Source organism: Protopterus annectens, chromosome 5.part0, assembly GCF_019279795.1.
Source record: "Protopterus annectens isolate FY-2018-M chromosome 5.part0, PAN1.0, whole genome shotgun sequence".
Classification (NCBI taxonomy): domain Eukaryota; kingdom Metazoa; phylum Chordata; order Ceratodontiformes; family Protopteridae; genus Protopterus; species Protopterus annectens.
Window position 1 is genome coordinate 1,440,324,768 of NC_056735.1, and position 22,382 is coordinate 1,440,347,149.

At 41.8% G+C, this 22,382-nt stretch overlaps 1 protein-coding gene across 2 annotated transcripts in view; it reads left to right on the top strand.

The window, feature by feature from the left end:
* The window catches only part of ITGBL1 (integrin subunit beta like 1), a 2,504,690-nt gene that overhangs the window by 2,431,888 nt on the left and 50,420 nt on the right, over window positions 1-22,382 (top strand). For both annotated transcript variants that reach the window (XM_044071244.1, XR_006364791.1), the window contains exon 10: window positions 20,153-20,266. In XM_044071244.1, the coding sequence (XP_043927179.1) occupies window positions 20,153-20,266 (114 nt within the window). The remainder of the gene's footprint in view (window positions 1-20,152; window positions 20,267-22,382) is intronic.

Sequence of the window (22,382 nt, forward strand, 5' to 3'; positions counted from 1 at the left end):
CAAAATATGCTTTGAGAGTTGTGCTTCAATGTGCAGGCACAGTCTCGAGAAATGCTGCCTCTTCTGTTGTATTAAGATGGTATGTTTAGTTATGTAATCTGAACTTCTCTGATAATTTAAAAGCTGAAATTTTGAATGCACCTTTAAGTTCTGAATTTGTGTTTGGACCCCCTGTTACACAGATTCTCAAACAGTGGAATGATAGAGGCAGATTAATGCATGGTGTAGCTAGGATGCTTCATGTACCCAAGTTCTCCCCAACAAAGTGTCTTCCTTCAAGGAACATAACAAACAAAAATTGCAGCCAAACAAAAGTCATGGATCTGAAAGGAAATGGCAGGAGGATAATTCTTTGAAACCAAACAAGAGGGGTTCCTTTCCTAAAAAGGATTAATCCCACTGCAAAGAAATCACTATGCTGAGTCACAGAGCCCCCCATCCCCCTCCTGCCATTCCTTCTGCAGCCTGGCTACAAACAGTCTCATAAAAATGGGTTCTGAGAATAATTTGGATAGGATACACTTGTTAGTGGATAGAAAATCCTCCCCATTTCAGGGCAATTCCCCCCACCCTCCAGATCAGACCTGTTTCCTCCAGTGATCATTACATGGTAGAAGCAGAGATCATAGAGCCAGTGCCTGCATTACATAAAGGCAAAATATTTCACTCCAGAATATTTTTCTTACCAAGAAAAAAAAAGTATTAATGAAGACCAGTCCTGGATTTGTTCATAGGTTCATAGATTCATAGGTGTGTATTAGGCTAATGGCCCTGGAGCCTTTACAAGCCTAGCCCATAGGATTACCCTGGCATCATGCCACCCGACCTTAGTTTCCAGTCCCTCTGTTGGGTAGAGCCACTGGAGTGATTCCCTGGGTGAATTTTCTATTTCCTATCCACTCATCAAGATTTCACTTGAAGAGGGCCAGTGAGGTGCTCTGTTTGACATGTATGGGAAGTTTATTCCATAGCATGGGCAGTCTCTTGTTTATGAACCTGTCCCTTCAGCACGTTCTGTTGATTGTGGTAATGAGGTTGAGGTCTCTGGAACATATGGAATGGAGAGATTGGGATTTCTTTAGATGTAGCATTTCTAACAGAGCTGGGTCAGACATGGCTTTATAAGTCAAGCAGAGATCACCTCTAATTAGGTGATATGAGACAGAGAATAGTTGGAGTTTTTTGCGTCTGTCCATATAGGACAAGTATTTAAGGCCTAGGATCCTCTTTGTGAGGTACTTTTGTGGCTACTGCAGTTGTTGCAGGTGGCTAGTGAGGTACATGCCAAATGGGGCATTGTACTCGATGACTGGCCTAATGAGGGAAGAGTAAAGGGAGACAATGACCTTTTTCTTCCTGGATGCAAAACCCTTAGTAATGAGATGTGCCACATAGAAGGAGTTTTTGACCACAGTGGCAGTGTGGTGGTCAAAAGAGAGGTTGCTGTCAACCTGTGTTCCCAGATCTCTTGTAACGCCTTCTGTGTTCAGTGGACTACCGTCGATGTGGTAGTTCATGGGACTGGGTTTTTCCCAATGGGGATGATGACACATTTTTTGGCATTGAGCTAAAGGCCATGGTTCTGACACTAGTCGTTGGTCTCAGTGGGGCCTTTCTGTAGGATGTCAACATCACTTGGGGAGTTAATAATAGCTCCCAACTTGCAATCGTCTGCAAACTTTGTCAGCCAGAGTCCCTTTGTGTTGGACTGGACTATTGAGAAGTAGATACCAAACAAGAGAGGACACAGGACTGATCCCTGTGGGACTCCATTCGGGACTGGTCAGCAGTCTGAATTGGAGTCAGCTACTTTCACACTGTGGCTTCTATCTGTGAGCCAGTTTTCAACCCACCTAATGATATAGGGGTTGATGCCTAGCTTAGTGAGTTTTTCTATGATTCCTGAGTGGGGAATGGTATCAAAGGCCTTCATCACATCAAGGTAGGCTGTATGAACCACCTTGCCTTCATCCACAGCTCTGATGACTGACTCGAAGAAGTCGATCAAGTCGAGCAGGCATGATCTACACTTCACAAAATCAAATTGTGTGGGATCCAGAGTTTGGAGATTCCCTGTATCCTTGTTTATTAGGTCCATGATAATGCATTCCATAGCTTTGCATATCAGGCTTGCCAGGCTAATGGGGCGATAGTTCCCAGGGTCTGTAGTCGCTCCTGCTTTGTGGAGAGGGATGACTATAGCAGTGGCCATTCGGTAGGGACAAAGCCTGTGAGGCTGTGATTGAACAGGGTACACATTTGATGTGCCAGTTCACTCTGTAGTTCATGTAGAACACAGCCAGGGATATTGTCAGGTCCCATAGAAGCTGTATTCTTGGCCTTGGACAGTGCTGTTTTAACCTGTGCAGCAGTAATACTGGGTGCCTGGCAATCTACTGGTATTGTGATTGGTCCTTTCTTGAGGGTAAAGTTGGCACTGAATCTGTCAGCCAGTATATCGGCAATGTTTGTTGGCTTGGTATAGGAGGTACCATTGTGCAGTAGCTCAGAGCAAATCTGAGTATTGCCATGGAGGTTCTTTACATAACTATAGAAGGCCTTGTGGTTGTCTTTGTCTTTACTATCTGCTGCAATTCTGTTTTCATAGCTAGCTTTAGAGGATTTGATGAGGGATCTCAACTTTTTATTGAGGCTGGTAAGGGAGTTTTTCCAGTCTTGGGATTTCACCTTATTCCGCATCAGTTTCCTCCTTCTGTTGTAGAGTTTGTTTATGGCAGGAGACCACCAGATTGGCTTCCTTTTTTTGGAGGAGGGCATCTTGGTTCTATTGGGTATGGCGAGATCCGTGCATTTTTTTTCATGTTCATACAGTGCATCGGTGTATGATTCAGCAGTCATGCAACTATTCTCCATTTGTATGGGTGCTGTGATGTTTTAGTCACCTCTGTTCTTAGGAGCCCAAAGTTAGCTTTGGAGAAGTTTTTCATGGTAATTTCCTTTGCGGAGTGGGGTGGAGTGGAAGGGATGTGGATTTCCAAGGTGGTTAGTTTGTGGTCGGATCTAACCAGGGAGGAGTTGAATATTGGTGTAGAGCAACTGTCACCCATGTTAGTAATGACCAGGTCAAGGATGTTGCTACCTCTTGTGGAGATGAGAACAAGCTGGTCCAGGGCACTGGAATTAATGAATTCCAGGAAATGTTGGACAAGCGTATTGGTACATGAATAGTTTTCCCAGTTAATGGAGGGGTAGTTGAAGTCGCCCAGTATGAGTGTGTTAAGTTGGACCCTAATATTCTCCTGGGTGCTTAGAAACATGGAGTGAGTCTCTTGGGACATGGTTGGGGGACCTGTGACAGGCTACGACCTGAATCGCTATCTTACCCAGTGTTAGCTGCACCTGAAGTATCTGATGCGTTATGTTGTGCTACCAGTCTGGAGTAATTCTGTAAAAGTTCCGAAATTCAAAATACCCACTTTACAGGTAGTCGTAGCATTGCTTCCAGTCCACTGTTTCATGGTGACTCTATATCTCAGTGATGCTTATACTCATATTCCTATTCCTAACAATTTCAGGAAATGTTTGAGATTTGATATGTCTGGCTTACATTATCAGTTTTCTGCATTACCCTTTGTGTTGTCTACTGCACCTTGAGTGCTTGCAAAGTGTCTGGCCCCAGAGGTTGCTTATTGTGGAACCGTAGACATCCACATTTTTTCTTATTTAGGTTAATTGATGATTTATAGAGATCCATTATGCAGGTGCTTGGCGTCCTTAGAAAAGTTTGCATCCCTCCTTTCCCACTTGGGCTTCCAAATGAACATTCAAAAGTCCTTCCTCACATCCTATCAACACATTGTTTTCCTGGGGTGTTGAATTGGCACAGTAAAAAGGATGGCCTTCCTGCCAGAAGGCAAAGTTCTAACTTATCAGGGCAAATTTTGGATTTCTCTCTTCTAGAATTGGCTTCATCAAGGGAGTGACTCAAAATTTTAGGCCTCATGGCATCAGTGATCCTCACAATACCACTAGCCAGACTACGCATGAGAAAAACTCAGTGGTACTTGAAGAATTGTTAGACCCAGCACCTTTTTCCCTTGCATTTAGTGGTACTGGTACTGGGATTTATGAAACAGAAACAGCAGTGCTGGAGGAGTCAACTGTCTCTGAATTCAAGACTCCTTTTGTCTCTTCAGACTGTATTCCAGTCTGCCCAGATGGGCTGTTCAGATGTGTGGGGAGCATTGTCCATAGGAGTTCGATTGCAAGGCTTGTGAGGTCTTCAGGATAGAGCAAAGCACATAAACAATAAAGAGATGTTGGCAGTGATTCAAGCCTTAAAAGTTCATTACCACCTATGGACTCTGGATCCTCTTCTAGTGGTCACAGAAAACACTACTGTGATGGGGTACCTGAAGTTAGGGGGTGCAAACAAGGTCATACCTTCTTTGCCAGTTGACAGTGGTGGCCCTGGATCTAGCTTTACAGAATTTTCTGAATCTTCAGGCCTCATGCATTCTTGGACAGACCCTCACAAGTAGAAGTTCCATGTAGAGGTCTTCCAGGATTTGATCCTGATGTGGGGAACACCTCAAGAAGATCTGTTTGCCTCCTTTCCTTTTGTCCCAGGCAAGTTCATTCTCCCTTCTAATGGAATTAGCCAAGGGCAAGTTACCACAAGCTTCCTCACTGGATCGGCTAACACAGTATCGCAGTAAATGTTATACACCCCAACTTAGAGCAATTGCAGTTGGCAGCCTAGATGATTCTATTTTGATACGTTTTAGGCACTTGTTCTATTAGGATGTGCAGCAGGTATTTAAGAAGGTAAAAACAATTGCTACTAGAAAATCTTACGTTTACAAATGCAAGAGGTTTTCTAGGTGGTGCCTAGCCAATAACAGAGGTTCAGAAAGAGTTTCAACCCCTCTGGTTTTGAAATATTTGTGTGAGCTGCTTTGAAAAGGTTGTCATATGCTTCTATCAAAGTGCATCTTGTGGCCATCTCAGCTTGTCTGGCCATGGATCCCCTTCATCTCTTTTTGGGGTCAAACAATTTATGAATGAGTGTTGCATGTCAGACCCCCCCCCCCCCTTGAGAAAATATTCTTCTCACCTTTGTTCTTAAATAATTGACCTTACTTCCTTTTGAATCTGCCACTCAGGCTGACTTAAGGATCATTACTTGGAAGATTGTTTTACTCATTGCTCTGACATCTGTAAACAAGTCTCTGAGTTGCAAGCTTTTTTGGTGGGCCAACCCTATCCAAATTTTTTTTTTTTATGCAGTAATCTATCATTCATGCCTAAAGTTGTTTCTGAATTTACTTTGAATTAAACCATCAGTTTCCCAGTGTACTATCCTGATCAAAGAAACAAAGGAGAGAAGATTCTACATACCTTGGATGCACTCGGGCAGGTCAGGTACTGCTTTGACAAAGATCTTTAAGAATACCGAACAGCTGTTTTTCTCCTATATGGGGACTAAGAAAGGTCAGCTTGTCTCTAAGCAAACTATTGCATGACTGTTGGCCTCTGTTATTATTTCCTGTTACTCCCACCATGGCAGATCTGTTCTAGATAAAGTTTAAGGCTCACTAGAATAGGGCTTTTAGCCCCTTTGATGGCATATTGAAAAGGAATGGGTGCTAGAAGCATCCTAGAGGCATCAGCCTGATCCGCTGTTCATACCTTTACAAATCACTGCAAACTGTATTCATTTTCAAGGTTCACAGCAGGTTTTGCTAGGGCTATTCTCCAGGGGTTCCTACATCCTTATCCTTCCACCTCCCAGGTAGGGTAAGCTTTGGGAATCTACTCAAAATGTCACTGAGGCAGTGGGAGTGATGTCCATAGTACAACTGGGCAAGTCTGCTTACCTGTAACAATACATGTTTGAATTCCTCACTGCCTCAGTGGCAGCACCCACCCACCATTCTCCGGATTGTATATAGTTCAGATGGGTTTTAACCTCTTTGCTTCAGTTGTTATTCAGTTTTTTTTTTTTTTTTAACAGTATTGTGATTGGCTGTGAATTTACTCTTGCTAAATGATTCTGGCTTCAGGCACTTTCCTCTCCTTTGTGGAAGGGAAAAAGCCCATACACTCACTCTGTCTCTGACAGGTGAAGGCTTCCTTCTCAGGATATGCTGAGCCAACCACTTGCCACAGGAGTAGTCTGAGCTTTCGAAAGCTGGACAGTACTTGGTTACCTTAGCAAATAACCCTAAAATGCCACTTTGGCAGTGAGAAGTTTGAACATATACTGTTACAGGTATATATGACTTATGCAACTATACTTTATCCATTCCTGTGTAGTATTCCCCATTTGATTCTGACTGTGGCCCTTTTCTGTATGACAGATGTTACTGTCCTTATATGTTGTAGAGTTCCTGTTGTACTGTGTTGCATGATGGACATTTTTTGGCAGGATGTTACTGCAACAACAGTGCAGCTCTGTACTTGCAGGAACTGAAGCATGTTGGGAAAGGAGCATTTTGTTATTGGAATAACTTGGATACAGTACTTCAGGGTGGTGGATATGTGTAGCTTTTCCTGTATATATGTATGTGTGTTTTGTATACCTATGCATATGCCTTCACCTACTTATGTCCTCTGCATGTTTTTAGAATGGGCTTAGGCTTGCTGTACTTACCATGTCATATAGGTGGCCTTCTTGCACTTACAGCCACCTCAGTGCTTTCTGCGTGACTGGTAGACCTTTTTAACTCCTCTGTAACCTAGAGTCAATATTAAGTTCGTCAGTATGACGTCTTCTGGTCTCCTGTCTTCAGATGTTCCTAAGAAGTGCAAGGATAAGAACCGCAACAGGCTTGGGGTCAAATTAGCCGATGACGTCCCTGTTAAGTTGGTTGTCGGCCCAGCGGTAGTCAGTGAGTCACTTTCTTTGCCCCTGCAGTCCGTGGATGTTCAGCAGCAGGTGTCTGTGGAGACCTTTTCTGATTCCTCCATACCGCAGGCTTCCACTTCATCTTCTGACCCTCTGACAGTCTTTGCTCTGTTGGGTCCGGAGCCGCTAAGCAGGCGCCAGCTTCTAAGGCCTCATTTCTCTGCCCGGAGACCAGATCCAGACCGACGACCTTGATTCAGACTTCTGTGGTAGCTACGCCCTAAACAGGCGTCCGCCTCCCCTCAAATGTCTCAGGCTCAGATGGTTAAAATGGCTAGTGATCTCTTGACTCTTATCAAGGGCTCTAAGCCACCTCCTTCTAAAAGGATTAAGGAATTGTCCTCAGAAGCTTTCTCTACCTCAGACTCTGAGGTTTCCAGCAACTCTGCTGATGAAGAGAGAAACTCTCCACTTTTTTCTGGTTTTGAGGATTCTGATGCAGAAGACACCATCCCTTCTGCCTCCCTTCCCGAAGATTTTTCTTTTGGAGATACTCTGAATACTCTTAGGGAGCATTTCAAATGGGAAAGTCAGGACTGCCCTCAGTCTAAGACACGGATTAGAGAATTCTTGGATTTGCCACAGCATAAGCCTTTGGCTATCCCTCCAGTTTTGGAAGTTGTTGATGTTTTCATGGAGAATTCTTTGACTCCTAATTTGGTTCCTCCTGCTACCAGAAAGCCTAACAGGTATTATAGAGTTCCTGATTCTCATCCGTTCCTTTTCAAGAATCCTACTGCTGATCCAGAGATTATTTCTCAGGGCCCTAAGGGTGTTAAAGCCACGGTTGCTAAAAATCCTGTTCCTTCTGACAGGGAATCTAGGACCTTGAATAGAAGGGGTAAAAATGTTTATACGTCTTCCACCCTGGCTATTAGGTTTGTTAATTGTCTTTTTCATATGCTTAAGTATCAGCAGCATACTTTGGAGGCTATTAAGGCTAAAATTGCAGGTGTTCCTTCCCTTATGGAGAGTAAAGACATGCAAGATTTATTGAATTATGCCACTCGTCACTAAACATTCTCTACGTTGTGGTTTTGACACTTTGGAGGCTTCTTGCAGGGCAGCAGCCACTAGTTCTGATTACAAGACATGCTTGGCTCAGGGTACAGCCCCTTTCTGAACCTGTCAAATCTAAATTACTGGATGTGCCTTTGCACAAGGAAAATCTTTTTGGTAGCAAAGCAGAATAGGTGTTGAAAAAGTTGGAGGATAAGGCCAGATCTATGTAAACTGTTAAGGACTTTCTGCAAGTTCAGCCTCCTCATTTTAGTAGACATTACCCTTCTAAGAATTGGACTTTTCCTGACCCTAGTAAACAGAGTCACACTAGGTCTAGGGGTTACAGGTCTTCTAGGGGGCAGACTTCCACCCCTCAAAAGGCTAAGCACTGGCAGGTTTCCTCTTCAAAATCAGGGAGTTCTAAGCAAACTTCCCAAAGCAAGCATTCCCAATGACTTCGGCCTTCCCTGCCTGCCTCTGCTGGCCCAGGGTTTCCTTTGGGGGGAAGATTAGCCATGTTTGCAAATGTCTGGTTCACCACCACAGATGACAAATGGCTGTTCAAAATAGTATCCCAAGGCTCCAAGTTCTCCTTACACACCTTCCCTGTCCATCAAGGATATCCAGATATTCCCCCAAATCAAAGGGCAGAAGCAGAAAAGCAAGTTTCTTCTTTACTAAACCTGGGAGCAATAGAGCCAGTTCCTGCACTACAGACAGGCCAGGGTTTCTACTCAAGACTTTTCCTGCTTCCCAAAAAAGGGGGCACCTGGCACCCTGTTCTGGATTTGTCCATTCTAAACATATTTCTGGTTATTCTCAAATTCAAAATGCTCACTCTTCAGCAGTTGCTGCCAATTCTGGCCAAGGATTCCTGGCTGGTGGCTTTCGATCTCAAAGGAGCTTATCTGCACATCCCAATAAGGGAAAGCTGCAGGCAGTTCCTTTGCTTCAGGGTGGGGAGCAGGCACTTCCAATTCTCTGCACTGCCCTTTGGCTTATCTACTGCTCCCAGAGTTTTTACAAAATGCCTGGCTCCAGTCATTGCTTTTTGCAGGCAAAGAAACATTCAAATTTACTCTTACTTGGACGATTGTCTTATTTAGGCAAACACTCTAGAGTAACTTCTAAAGGATTTGGACTTTGTAAAGAACCTTCTCACCTCTTTAGGCTACACATTCAATAAAAAGAAGTCAAAACTGGCACCCACCAGGGAGATGGTATTCCTGGGAACGAGCCTGAACACAGCCGCCCAGATCGTATTCCTCCCTCAAGAGAAACAAATGGATCTTTCGAATTACTTCAAAAATTTGGCAAGCATGACCCAGCTCTCTTCAAGGCAATTCCTGAAAGCCCTGGGATTCATGGCTTCATGTATTCTGATGATTCCATATGCCAGACTGCATATGAGGAAAAGACAATGATACCTCACAAACCTTTGGTGTCAACACACTCAGGATTTAGACTTGATACTTCCTCTGATTCCCTGCCTGCAGACGGAGTTCCTTTGGTGGGCGACGGCCTGTGCACAGAACAAAGGCCTGACTTTCTTTCCACCTCCTGCCAGCCAGACTCTCACCACAGATGCCTCGGACTATGTTTGGGGAGCACATCTAGAGGGCAGATGCATTCAGGGGACTTGGAACTCTCAACAGGTTCATTTGCACATAAATCTGAAGGAACTGATGGCAGTCGAGCAGGCCTTAATGGCTTTCAAACATCTTCTCTCTCCTGGTACTCTTCTGGTCAGGACAGACAACACCACAATCATGTGGTACATCAACAAGCAGGGAGGGACGCACTCTTACCCCCTGTGCAGACAAAGCATGATACCATGGTCCATAGCAGCTTCCATGGGCATTCATCTGATAGCTCGGTTTCTTCCAGGAAGGCTCAAGACCTTGGCAGACTGGTTGAACAGGCAGGTCCAGGATCCTCACGAGTGGCAATTAAACAAGACCATCTTCTATTGCATCATTCAGCGTTGAGGCACTCCCCAGGTGGATCTCTTCTCATCTCCAGCCAACCACCTTCTTCTAACCTTTTGCACCAGGGATCATCACAACAAAGCTTGGAAAGTGGATGCTCTGTCCTTCCCCTGGACACAGCTCTTGATCTATGCTTTCCCTCCTCTGCCTCTTCTTCCCAGAGTGCTGTTAAAGATAAGGGACGAAAAACCAAGGGCCATCATCATAGCTCCAGACTGGCCCAGACAACATTGGTATCCACTACTTCGCAGTCTCTCCTAGTCTCGGCCTTGGCATCTTCCCCTGATACCAAATCTCTTGGTTCAGGAGGGGGGAAGAATTCTGCATCCTCATCTTCAGACTATGCATTTGGCAGCTTGGCTCATAATTTAAACCTTTCCCAACAAGTGGTTGAGGCCCTTCATGAGGCCACGAGGCCTAGCACTAGGAAGTCTTATGCAGATAAGTGGAAAAGATTTTCCATTTGGATGCAGACTAGAGGGGAAGACCCTTCTTAACTTTCTCTTCCATTCATTCTTGACTATCTGGCAGGCTTGTTTAATGGTGGACTTTCCTTTTCTTCTATCAAAATCCATGCCTCAGCAGACCTGACGTTTCTCTCTTGGAAAACTGCCTTTCTTTTGGCTATTACTTCAGCTAGAAGAATTTCTGAGCTGCAGGCCTTAATGGCAGTAGTGCCTTTTATCATCTTCCATGTGGATCGGGTTTCTCTTTGAACTAATCCTTCCTTTATGCCTAAGGTGGTTTCTAGCCTGTCTCTTAACCAGTCTATCCACCTGCCTACCTTCTTTCCTTATCCTCAGAATAAAGGGGAAAGTTTACTGCATTCCCTGGATGTGCATAGACAGCTTAGATCTTACCTGGACAGGACTAAATCTTTTCGAAAGTCAGATCAGTTGTTGGTCTGTTTTGCTCTTGGAGCTCAGGGCAAACCTATTTCAAAACAGACCATTTCTAAGTGGATTGCTTATTGTATTCACTTTTGTTACTTACAGCATGGCAAGGTTCCTCCACAGAATATTAGGACCCATTCTACTAGGGCAGCCTCTACCTCAGCAGCTTTTTAAAGAGGTGTACCTACTAGAGACATCCTGGAAGCAGCTACCTGGACTTCTGTCTACACTTTCACTAAACACTACAATTTACCCTTGTTTTCTAAGTCCAGGGCTGGTTTTGGCACTGCAATGTTGCAGGGCATCCTTACCAACCCTTAAAAGTGGTTGTTCCTCCTCCCTTTTGTTTTTTTCCTGGGCTTTGGGAATCAACCCAGTTTTTAAGGACTGCAACAGTGAAACACGATGAACATAGTGCAGTAGTGTACACGTACCATAAATGTAGATGTTCAAGTGTATTCATTGTTGCAGTCCTGGTTCCCCCCCTTCCATCCCCTCTTTTTTCCTAGGGCACAGACTGGATTTTCTTTTCCTGGTCTAACCTTTTTTTTTTGGGGGGGGGGGTGCTCCTGATAGTTAAGGCAAGAAAAACTGAGGAAATGGCATCAGCTGTACATGACGTCCTGATGTCAGGCCTAAACCGAAGGCAGCCGACATCATATACCAAGGACTTTGGTATTCTGGCCGACTGTGGGCTACTGGGAGCCAAATAACCCATTTTGTAAGGACTGCAACAGTGAATATACTTGAACATCTACATTTATGGTAAGTGTACACAACCGCACTTTAAGAATAATAGAGAAGAAATGCAGGATGTGATAAATGAAATGCCAAATCTATTGAAAAGTCTGTGTTTTTCCAATATTCAACTGTCTAAGTTTGGGATATACTGGTATTTTTCTCAGAAAAATGGAAAATCAGTGTCCCAGAAAATGAGTAAGATTACAATTCAGAAAGAAGTGGTTGTAGTCCCATAAACTGCCTACCGCAAATAGGTCAGTTTATGCCAGCAAGCAAAGTGCAACACTGGGGATGCACAAGCCAGTGCGTTTCTTTGTGCTGATCCCAAGCCCGGATAAATGGGGAGGGTCACGTCAGGAAGGGCATCCGATGTAAAATTTTGCCAAATCATACATGCGGACAACAGTACAGATATGCATACCGGATCGGTCGAGGCCCGGGTTAACAACGACCGCCACCAGTACTGTTGGCCAACAGGGTGCTGGTGGAAATTGGGCTACTGTTGGCCGAAGGAGAAGAAGAGGGGGAAGGCATGCCCGAAGGCAGGTAAAAGCTAGGACTGTGATAGTGAGAGTCGGAACTTTGAATGTTGGCAGTATGACTGGTATAGGGAGAGAGCTAGCTGATATGATGGACCGAAGGAAGATTGGTATATTGTGTGTGCAAGAGACCAGATGGAACGGGAGCAAGGCTAGGTGTACTGGAGGCAGGTTTAAATTGTTTTATCATGGTGCGGATGGGAGGAGAAATGGCATAGGGGTTATCCTGAAGGAACAGTATGCTAAGAGTGTTTTGGAGGTGAAAAGAGTGTTGGATAGAGTGATGTTTATGAAGCTGGAAATTGATGGTGTAATGATGAATGTTGTTAGTGCATATGCTCCACAAGTTGGGTGTGTGATGGATGAGAAAGAAAAATTTTGGAGTGAGTTGGATGAAGTGGTGATGACTGCACCCAAGGGTGAGAGACTGGTGATTGGTGCAGATTTGTATGGGCATGTTGGTGAAGGGAACAGAGGGGATGAGGAAGTGAAGGGTAGGTATGGTGGTAAGCAAAGGAATGCAGAAGGTTAGATGGCAGTGGATTTTGCGAAAAGGATGGACATAGCTGTGGTGAATACATATTTTAACAAGAGGGAGGAGCATAGGGTGATATACAAGAGGGAGGAAGATGCCCACAGGTGGATTTTATCTTGTGTAGAAGGGCCAGTCGGAAGGATATTGGAGACTGTAAAGTGGTGGCAGGGGAAAGTGTAGTTAAGCAGCATAGGATGGTGGTTTGTAGGATGACATTGGTGATCAAGAAGAGGAGGATGAGTGTGAGGGCAGCACCAAGGATCAAATGGTGGAAATTGAAAAAGGGTAATTGTGAGGTGGAGTTCAGGGAAGAGTTAAGACAGGTAACTACAGCAGAGTTGGTAAGAGAGATGGCTAGAAAGGTACTTGGTGTGACATCTGGAAAGAGGAAGGAGGACAAGGAGACCTGGTGGTGGAATGAAGAAGTGCAGGAGAGTATACAGAGAAAGAGGTTAGCAAAGAAGAAGTGGGATTGTCAGAGAGATGAAGAAAGTAGACAGGAATATAAGGAGATGAGGTGCATGGCAGAGAGAGGTGGCGAAGGCTAAGGATAAGGCGTATGAAGAGTTGTATGAAAGGTTGGACACTAAGGAGGGAGAAAAGGACCTGTACCGATTGGCTAGACAGAGGGACCGAGCTAGTAAAGATGTGCAGCAGGTAAAGGTGATAAAGGATAATGAGGGAAACATACTCACAAGCGAGGAGAGCGTGTTGAGCAGATGGAAAGAGTACTTTGAGGGGTTGATGAATGAAGAGAATGAGAGGGAGAGAAGGTTGGATGATGTGCGCATAGTGAATCATGATATGCAGTGGATTAGCGAGGGGGAAGTAAGGATAGCTATGAAGAGGATGAAGAATGGAAAGGCTGTTCGTCCAGATAACATACCTATGGAAGTATGGAGGTGTTTAGGTGAAATGGCAGTGGAGTTTTTAACTAGATTGTTTAATGAAATCTTGGAAAGTGAGAGGATGCCTGAGGAATGGAGAAAGTGTTTTGATACAGATTTTTTAAGAATAAGGGTGATGTGCATAGCTGTAGTAACTACAGAGGGATTAAATTGATCAGTTACAGCATGAAGTTATAGGAAAGAGTAGTGGAAGCTAGGTTAAGATGGGAGGTGATGATTAGTGATCAGCAGTATGGTTTCATGCCAGGAAAGAGCACTACAGATGCGATGTTTGCTCTGAGAGTGTTGATGGAGAAGTACAGAGAAGGTCAGATGGAGTTGGATTGTGTCTTTGTGGACTTAGAGAAAGCATATGACAGGGTGCCTAGAGAGAAGTTGTGGTATTGTATGAGGAAGTCGGGAGTGTCAGAGAAGTATGTAAGAGTGGTACAGGATATGCACTAGGGTAGTGTGACAGCGGTGAGGTCTGTGGTGGGAGTGACGGTTGCGTTTAAGGTGGAGGTGGGATTACATCAAGGATCAGCTCTGAGCCCTTTCTTATTTGCAATGGTGATGAACAGGTTGACAGATGAGATCAGACAGAAGTCCCCTTGGACTATGATGTTTGCAGATGATATTGTGATCTGTAGTGAGAGTAAGGAACAGGTGGAGGAGACCCTGGAGAGGTGGAGATATGCTCTAGAGAGAAGAGGAATGAAGGTCAGCAGGACTAAGACAGAATATATGTGTGTGAATGAGAGGGAGGATAGAGGAATGGTGAGGATGCAGGGAGTAGAGGTGGTGAAGGTGGATGAGTTTAAATACTTGGGATCAACAGTTCAGAGTAATGGTGAGTGTGGAAGAGAGGTGAAGAAGAGAGTACAGGCAGGATGGAATGGGTGGAGAAGAGTGTCAGGAGTGATTTGTGACAGACGAGTACCAGTTAAGAGTGAAAGGGAAGGTCTACAAGAGGGTAGTGAGACCAGCTATGTTATATGGGTTGGAGACAGTGGCATTGACAAAAAGGCAGGAGTTAGAGCTTGACGTGGCAGAGTTGAAGATGTTAAGATTTGCACTGGGTGTGACGAGGATGGACAGGATTAGGAATAAGTATATTAGAGGGTCAGCCCAGGTTGGAAGGTTTGGAGACAAAGCCAGAGAGGCAAGATTACGTTGGTTTGGACATGTATTGAGGAGGGATGCAGAGTATATTGGGAAAAAGATGCTAAGGATGAAGCTGCCAGGTAACAGGAAAAGAGGAAGGCCTAAGATAAGGTTTATGGATGTGGTGAGTGAGGACAATGCAGGTGGTTGGTGTGACAGAGCAAGATGCAGAGGACAGGAAGAAATGGAAACAGTTGATCCGCTGTGGCAACCCCTAACGGAAGCAGCCGAAAGAAGAAGAAGAAGCAAAATGCAATTCAGAGACAGCTTTAGCTGCAATGAGCGAGACCTTATTATTGGATAATTTGCATGGCGTCTGTTTACTACTTATGCTAAAAGCACATTGAAGCATTAGTGACCTCAGGAGGTCCATCCATTGTTTCGGCACTGATACCATGCCTTCCAACCGTCCATCAGTTTTCAGACTGTCATTAATGTTTCCTCATACATTTGATGTGTCTCGCATGAACATTTTCAGTGTATAGTACATCACTAAGTAATGCCAGTCATTAGAGTTTCAAATTTTGTGTTGTTTAGAAAATGTATGTAAATGCAAAGTCTGTTGTTTTATTATCCTTGTAAATGAATTAGAGGAATGTTTAAAAAAAATCCTTGTTTTGGGACATTTGTCACCCCATTATTTTGCCTTTGTCCACACACACACACACACACACACACACACACACACACACACACACAGTCAGTTTCTTGTGGTTATTTTTCCTGCTAAAGACAAGAGTCTGAAGAAAAGGATTTTGATCTTTCTTTACACAGGATGGTATTGAAGCATTCAATAATATTAGGCAACTGAAGTAATTTGTCTGACCATATGTATCAAAAAGAATTCAAAATTTCATTTAATAGAATGCATTCAAAGAACACTTGACTCCAATCTACCTCACTTTCTGGATTGCATCTCCAACATACACGTATTCTGTAACTCTCTCTCTCCATATATATATATATATATATATATATATATATATATATATATATATATATATATATATATATATATATATATACACGTATGCGACTTGAAAAGCACTTCTTCATCCAAGACAAATGCACATGCTTCAACACAGAACATAGCACTTCACTTGTCTCCTTTCCTAGTCTCTTCTCATCTCTCAAGATTGACCTACTTTAGTAGAAACTAGTGTATATTTTGTACATTACACTCTCCTTGATTGTGTACTGTGAGTGTTCACTGGAATGTATATACACAGTTTTTTTTCTATGTAATTAGTGTGAGCTGTTCTGTTATTGCTTACATTTCTGTATTATTGTTTGTGAAATGTTTTGTATTTCACCTGGGCTGAGCATGGAATTTGTCAGTGTTGATCAGTACACTACCCTGTCAAACTAATATAAATAAAATAAAATTATATATAATTGTCTTTGTTGTATCATTTAATTTTTATGCTCATAGACGTTTCAGTTTATAATTTTCCAAAGGGAATATGTATAGTTTTTTTAAACTGATTTCAGAATTAGAGTTTTATCTTTGTTTGTTAGGATTGTATTTTCCTTTTTAAACAAGAAGTTTCAAAATTAATTTGCTACTGGTTCTTTATAAAGAATATGCTTTAAGCATCATAGAATGTTTATTCCTGTGCTTGTTTATGCTCTTTATTTTTTAAAACAGCTTTATTAAATTATCACTTAGGACATAGACACAAAAACACACATTAATAGAAAAGATAAGAAAACAAACCATATGAACATTTCTTTCATTTGCATACATTAAACATCACGTTTTCTTTCTTTATAGCAACTCTCATTTAGTAAACCAGTTAGTAAAAACTACAAGAAAGTCATGCATAGTCAAAAGAAGGCCGAAACATGCATGTCCACAGCTAGTGGAGCTTGGCTTTATTGGCCTCAATGTGAATGTGTCCACAAATGGTTAAAAAGAAAAAGTAAAAAGTCATGGACTTTCAGAAGCAATATAGCTGAAACACTTGATATCCGTAAGGGTCACTTGCACAATATCCCACGGACCTCTATCACAGGGGGTTTAAGGTATTACACAGTGAAAAATCTAGCTTAACTAATTGGTTTGTCTATGTGACCTTTTACTTTTTGTTTTTCAATACTAAGACTACAAGTATTATAGTCATATATGAGCACAATTGCAACACACACTGTACCAAAGTTATAACCACTGATTATCAAGAAAAATTTTTAAGTTGAAAAATTGATTAACTTCTTCCTGGAATGAACCTTTAGTGCTGATTGTGGTTTAGAATAAAAAAATATATATGTGTTTATGAAAGATCTGAAACATTCTAAGGAATATAAAAGTCTGACGTAAATCACATATTATATGCACAGTACTGAACTAAGAAGAAATAAACTGTGTGACTTCCTTAAATATGGTTGGCATATAGTTTATGTAGCTTTAACTGTGTCACTTCCCTGATATTTAATTTACCTGATTGTGTCTGGTGTTGTTATACTTGATTTGCAAGACTGCATTGTGTGTCTATGCTGTTTGCCCTTTTATGGTATTTCTCCTTTCCCCATGGTTGGATGGCTCTTGTGTTAGCTTATGTAAATAATGAGAAGGGTGGGGAGGCAGGGTACCCCACTTGGGAAAGCATGAGTTTTGGTATTATTCTGGGGAGGCGTTTTTCAGTTATTTTAGACTGGGGACTTTAGTTTTGTGGAGCTCCCTTCAAACATTTATAGAGTAAGCACATTTTTATAGGTTCCTACTAGGCAGTTGATCAGGGAAATGATTTATAATCTACCCACTCCAATTCCTACTACCTAATTCCCCATTCTGTGAGTGTTTCTGGTGCGAACTTGACAATGTATTTCCTGTTACTCATCCAGTCACCAGTTTGCACTTGAAGAAGGTGGAGGAAATACTTTGATTAATATAAAGGGAGAGTCTATTCCAAAGGTGATTCATTCTTTGAGTGAGGTATATGTCAGCCCAGCAAATTTATATTATCTTACTGTAAAGGTTAAGGTCTTTAGTATGGGGTTCATGTTGTTGTCAGTTTTACAAATATGAAGGAGGTCACTCAGGACTGAATCATAGAGCTGTAAGGTGTTCCACATTGGTAATTGAACTCTGACCCTTGTTTTCTTTGTAAGAAAGTATTGGGGTCTTTTATTTTGGAATAAGTTGTACAAGTACATGCCAACGGGAGCACTAGTTCTGGCCATAATAAGGGAGGAGTAGAGAAGCACATTAACCACACTGGATCAGGTGGAAACCCTTAATAATCATCTGGACCTGCTACATGGTGGTGAAAGCAAAGCTCATGGTTAGCACATGTGGACAGGCCTGTGACAGTTGTGTGTCTAAAGCATGTACCAAAACAAACACAGTGTTTTTGTTAGTCAAAGGATACAGTACTGCACTTTTTGTCATTTAGCATAAGACCGTGGTCATAGCACTATCTGGTTGTCTGTCTCAGAACCTCTTTTAGAATCCTTCATTCCACTGGGGAATTAATAATGGCGTTAAAATTATAGTCATCAGCAAACTTGGTAAACCAAAGACTTTTGTCAATTTGGACATCAGAGAAGAAATACCAAACAGGAGCATCCTCAGTACCAAGCCCCGTTTGGACACATTCTGTTTTTTTTACAGTGAATCACCATTACTTAAAGCTGTAATGCATGCATGCAAAGCAGGCAAAACATGTGCATCAGTTTGTTTTAAATATACAGCAGTGTACAAGGCTGGTATTTAAACTTTGAATGCCATATAGAAGTTAGTTGTCAGGGCATTACTACATTCAAAAAAATCATATTCTGAATGCTTGTATTTTCATCACCATTTAGTATGGGAACACGAAGCCTAAATAGCAATTAATATGAAATATTATGGTTTAATAAGTACTCTGCTACAGTCTAATAGAATTATATCGCTTGTGAAGTACACCTTTCTGCTTTAAATTTGCAAGACTTGAAGCACTATGTTTATTGCAACTTGTTTCAATGGCTGTATTTTCAGAAGTCTGTGAATTTGAAACTGTAGATACTGTGTGAAAGCCACGGTGGTACAGCGGTAGCATTGTTGCCTCACAGCAAGAGGTTCTCCTGTTCGATTCACGGCTGGAGTGCCTTCTGTGTGGAGTCTGCATGTCCTCCCCACAGTCGAGTGGCCTCCGAAAGACATGCGTGAATGGGCATGCCTTCACTGAAGGTTGGGCATCGGGCTGGCAACTCGGCACCATAAAAAAAATCTACTGCCAATCATTAGCGGACCAGAGTTCCGCTGTGGCGACCCCTAACCGGGAAAAGCCGAAAAGACAAAAAGATACTGTGTGAAACATGGAATGCCAGCTTCACCTCGAAATCCAGTAATTCCCAACAACATCAGTGCCTTCCATTTGTTGGGAAAAAATCATCTGATTTTATTGAATTATGCCAGAAAATAGTAAAATACCAGGAATAATGTGAAACATCTAATCAGCAGGAGTATTACATATTTGGCATTTCACATAAGCAGTTTTATTTATAAGTAATATCAACGAGTAAAGTAATTCTTATTGCATGTGTCTGTAGAGGCATGCATGGAACAATGTCACATTGTAGTACTGGATGAAACCCTGATTGTGTCACACTTTTGACTTCACACAAAACTACTGAAATTATATGACTTTCTACAATGACATATTGTTTTTCATCTTCTTGACCTATCATATTCTTTGCTGTTTTGCAAATAGGTACCCTCAAAATTCTTCTTCTTGAATAGTGGGACTTACCGCCTTCATGCATTTAACACCCAATGCATAAATTCATCACCTGAAAGTTAGTTTAATAATTGGGTGAAAAGAGATACAAATTCAGCATTCAATGTTTGTGCTGCCATTTTGTCCAGTAATTCTACCTAGAGGCAGCATGCAGATGCTAACAAATTATAGGATAGCACTCCCTATGGTGTACGTCTGCTGGCCCACCAGCCTATGTGGCATTTGAGCACAGTACATGTCTGGAGTGTGTTACTGTACTTAAATAGTAGGCTTTAAATGCAATGGAACCTGTAACAGTGTCTTTCACTTCATAGATCTGGCTACAGTGTGACTGGTTTGGTTGCTTGGTCAAAATGTCTTTGATGTGAATTGTAGGGCTCATTGTATAAATATATTTAAGGCAATAACTTAGAATATCAGCCATACTAAGGTACAAAGTTGTTTCAATCTGATAACCAGTTTCCCTTCATTGGGATTAACAATGAGTGACCAGTGTCTGCATTACCTATACTTTGTAGTGCAGAAAAGATGGAAATTATTCAAAGATTGCAATATTACTGCTCTTAAGTGAGATTGTTTTATCTGAATTAGTAATGAAGGTTGTAGACAGACTTTTCACCAGTGTTCTCTGTAAATACAGTAGTAACTATGTCACGATATAAATTACTCAGAAACCTGCCAAGCACCTGCTATTGTTATGTGTAATTTGCACAGAGCTTAAATGCTGCTTGTTAATGCTCATTATTAGGTTTGTTTTATTTTATATTAAAAGGCTTGGTTTGTGCTGATAATGTAACATTTCCTATCATTTCAGGCTCCTGTCACTGTGGAAAGTGCATCTGTTCTCCTCAGGAGTGGTATCTTTCAGGGGAATTCTGTGAATGTGATGACAGAGACTGCGACAAGCACGAGGGTCTCATCTGCACAGGTGCGGTCCAGAACCACTTAAGGGCTATTAAAATGAGATTGTGATTAATTGTGGGATGATTTATGATCTGCACTTAACGAATCTAAAAAATCACAATTAAACTTGCTTCTAGTAAAATAGAAATATGTGCAGAATACATACATTGTCCTCTTTCTCCTTTCTTTTTCCCTGTTTTATTTATGTCTTCTCGTTCCTTTGTACTGTTACAGTGTCTGTATTTCTTTTGCTAGTGTAAATTGTAAACCATTGCCTGTAGGTGATTTTGATTCTAATATGCTGATTATGTATTTTTATAGTGTGTTTTACAGTTGGCATGATTTGTGAAAGCCTAGGTTTTGAAATTTATGATCTGCTGCATAGGATTTTTCAGTGTGTGTCTAATCTTCCTTCAGAATAATATCAAGGTTATCTCCAAGCAGCTTCTGAGGCTTCAGTGCATTTCAGTCATTTCCAGCAGAGGAATTATTGTTCTAATGTGATATTATTGTCTAGGTAGCAAAAAAAAAAAAATCTGCATTTCTTACTTCGTAGAAACACGCCTGGTATTCACCAATGCTTGGTCTTAGTTTTTTTCTTTTTTTTCTGTATCCTGATATTGTACATTAATAAGATTTTCGGTGTGTAGAATCTGAAGAAATTTCTGTATGGTGGTATTGCACAATGATTTTGGAAGTTTATGGAATGGGACTGTCTCAGATGTATGTTATGTCCATAGATAAGGCTGATGATATACAAAAACGACTGGCTTGGAGGAGACAGAAATGTAATCAGTGACTTTTTTATTTTATTTATTTATTTAACATTTGTTTACTGGGAAAGTCCGACTTGGAATGAAACCAATTTTCAGCGGAGGCCCGGGCAGAAATGCTCCATATGCATGTCTTTCTAATGTGGGAGGAAACTGTTTAAACTTTCCATATTGTATATTGTATATGTGTTGGAGCTTTTCTCCCCGGGCCTCCACTGAAAATGGACATGTATCCAGTTAGACTAGCCTGGTCAAAAAATGTAAAATAAATAAAATAAAATAAAAAACTAAACTGGAACACCCAGTGTAAACCCACACGAATGCAGGGAGGATTTGCAGACTCTGCACAGAAAGTACCCCATCTGAAAATTGAACTGGAGAACCTCTTGCTGTGAGGCGACAATGCAGCCACTGCACCACTGCACTACCTTCAACTGAATTACAAGATGGGAGGTGATAGAAAGCATACACAATGAATTATATGGTTCTGGATTACTCAAACATGTACAATGGATGATATCAAACCTTCCCTTCTCAAGATATCTTGTGAGATTTGAACTCACCAGTGGAAAATAAAAGTGTTTTGGCACAGATGTAGCAACACACACATCAGTTTAATAATACAGTCAGGTCAACAAATACACTTCAATAGGCACATCTTGTTCATCATTTCTTTTTAACTGAAAGATGCTTTGTGCTCTAGAACATTTGCCTTTTAGAATATTTCTTCTTGTTCTCGATTCACTTTTATTGAACAAGAAACGCTGCTGCCATCCGAGTTGAATCTGAAACATGATTAACACCTTTGAGAGGCAGTGATACAAGAATCAATACATCACTTCGCAGCAACTTATAACACTAGAATAGCAAGAATTCCAGCCACCAGCACCTGGACACACAGTGGGAGAAGGAAGTCCTGTTTTCCCCATTTTTGAAAAAAAAAACATTTGTCTTCTAATGCCTGCTTTATCCTGCTCATTGTTGCAAGAGAATTGGAGCCCATCCCAGGACTCCAGGAACATAAGGCAGAGAACTATTTTGTGATGGCATAACACACACACACACACACACACACACACACACACACACACACACACACACACACACACACACACACACACACACACACACACACACACTACTGTTGACAGCTTGGTAGGTCAGCAGATAAGTTGTAGCATTTGTTTTGATGTAGGACATGCCAGTTAATCTACTCCCCCTCTGTAAAATAGATTATTTTTAGTGTATCTTTCTCCCATGTAAGATGTAATTTAAAACTTTTTGCTTAACCATTTTTTTAGTATTTCCCATTACGATATGGGGTGCCTCCTATTCAACATCTTTACAAATTAACTACATACCTCCTGC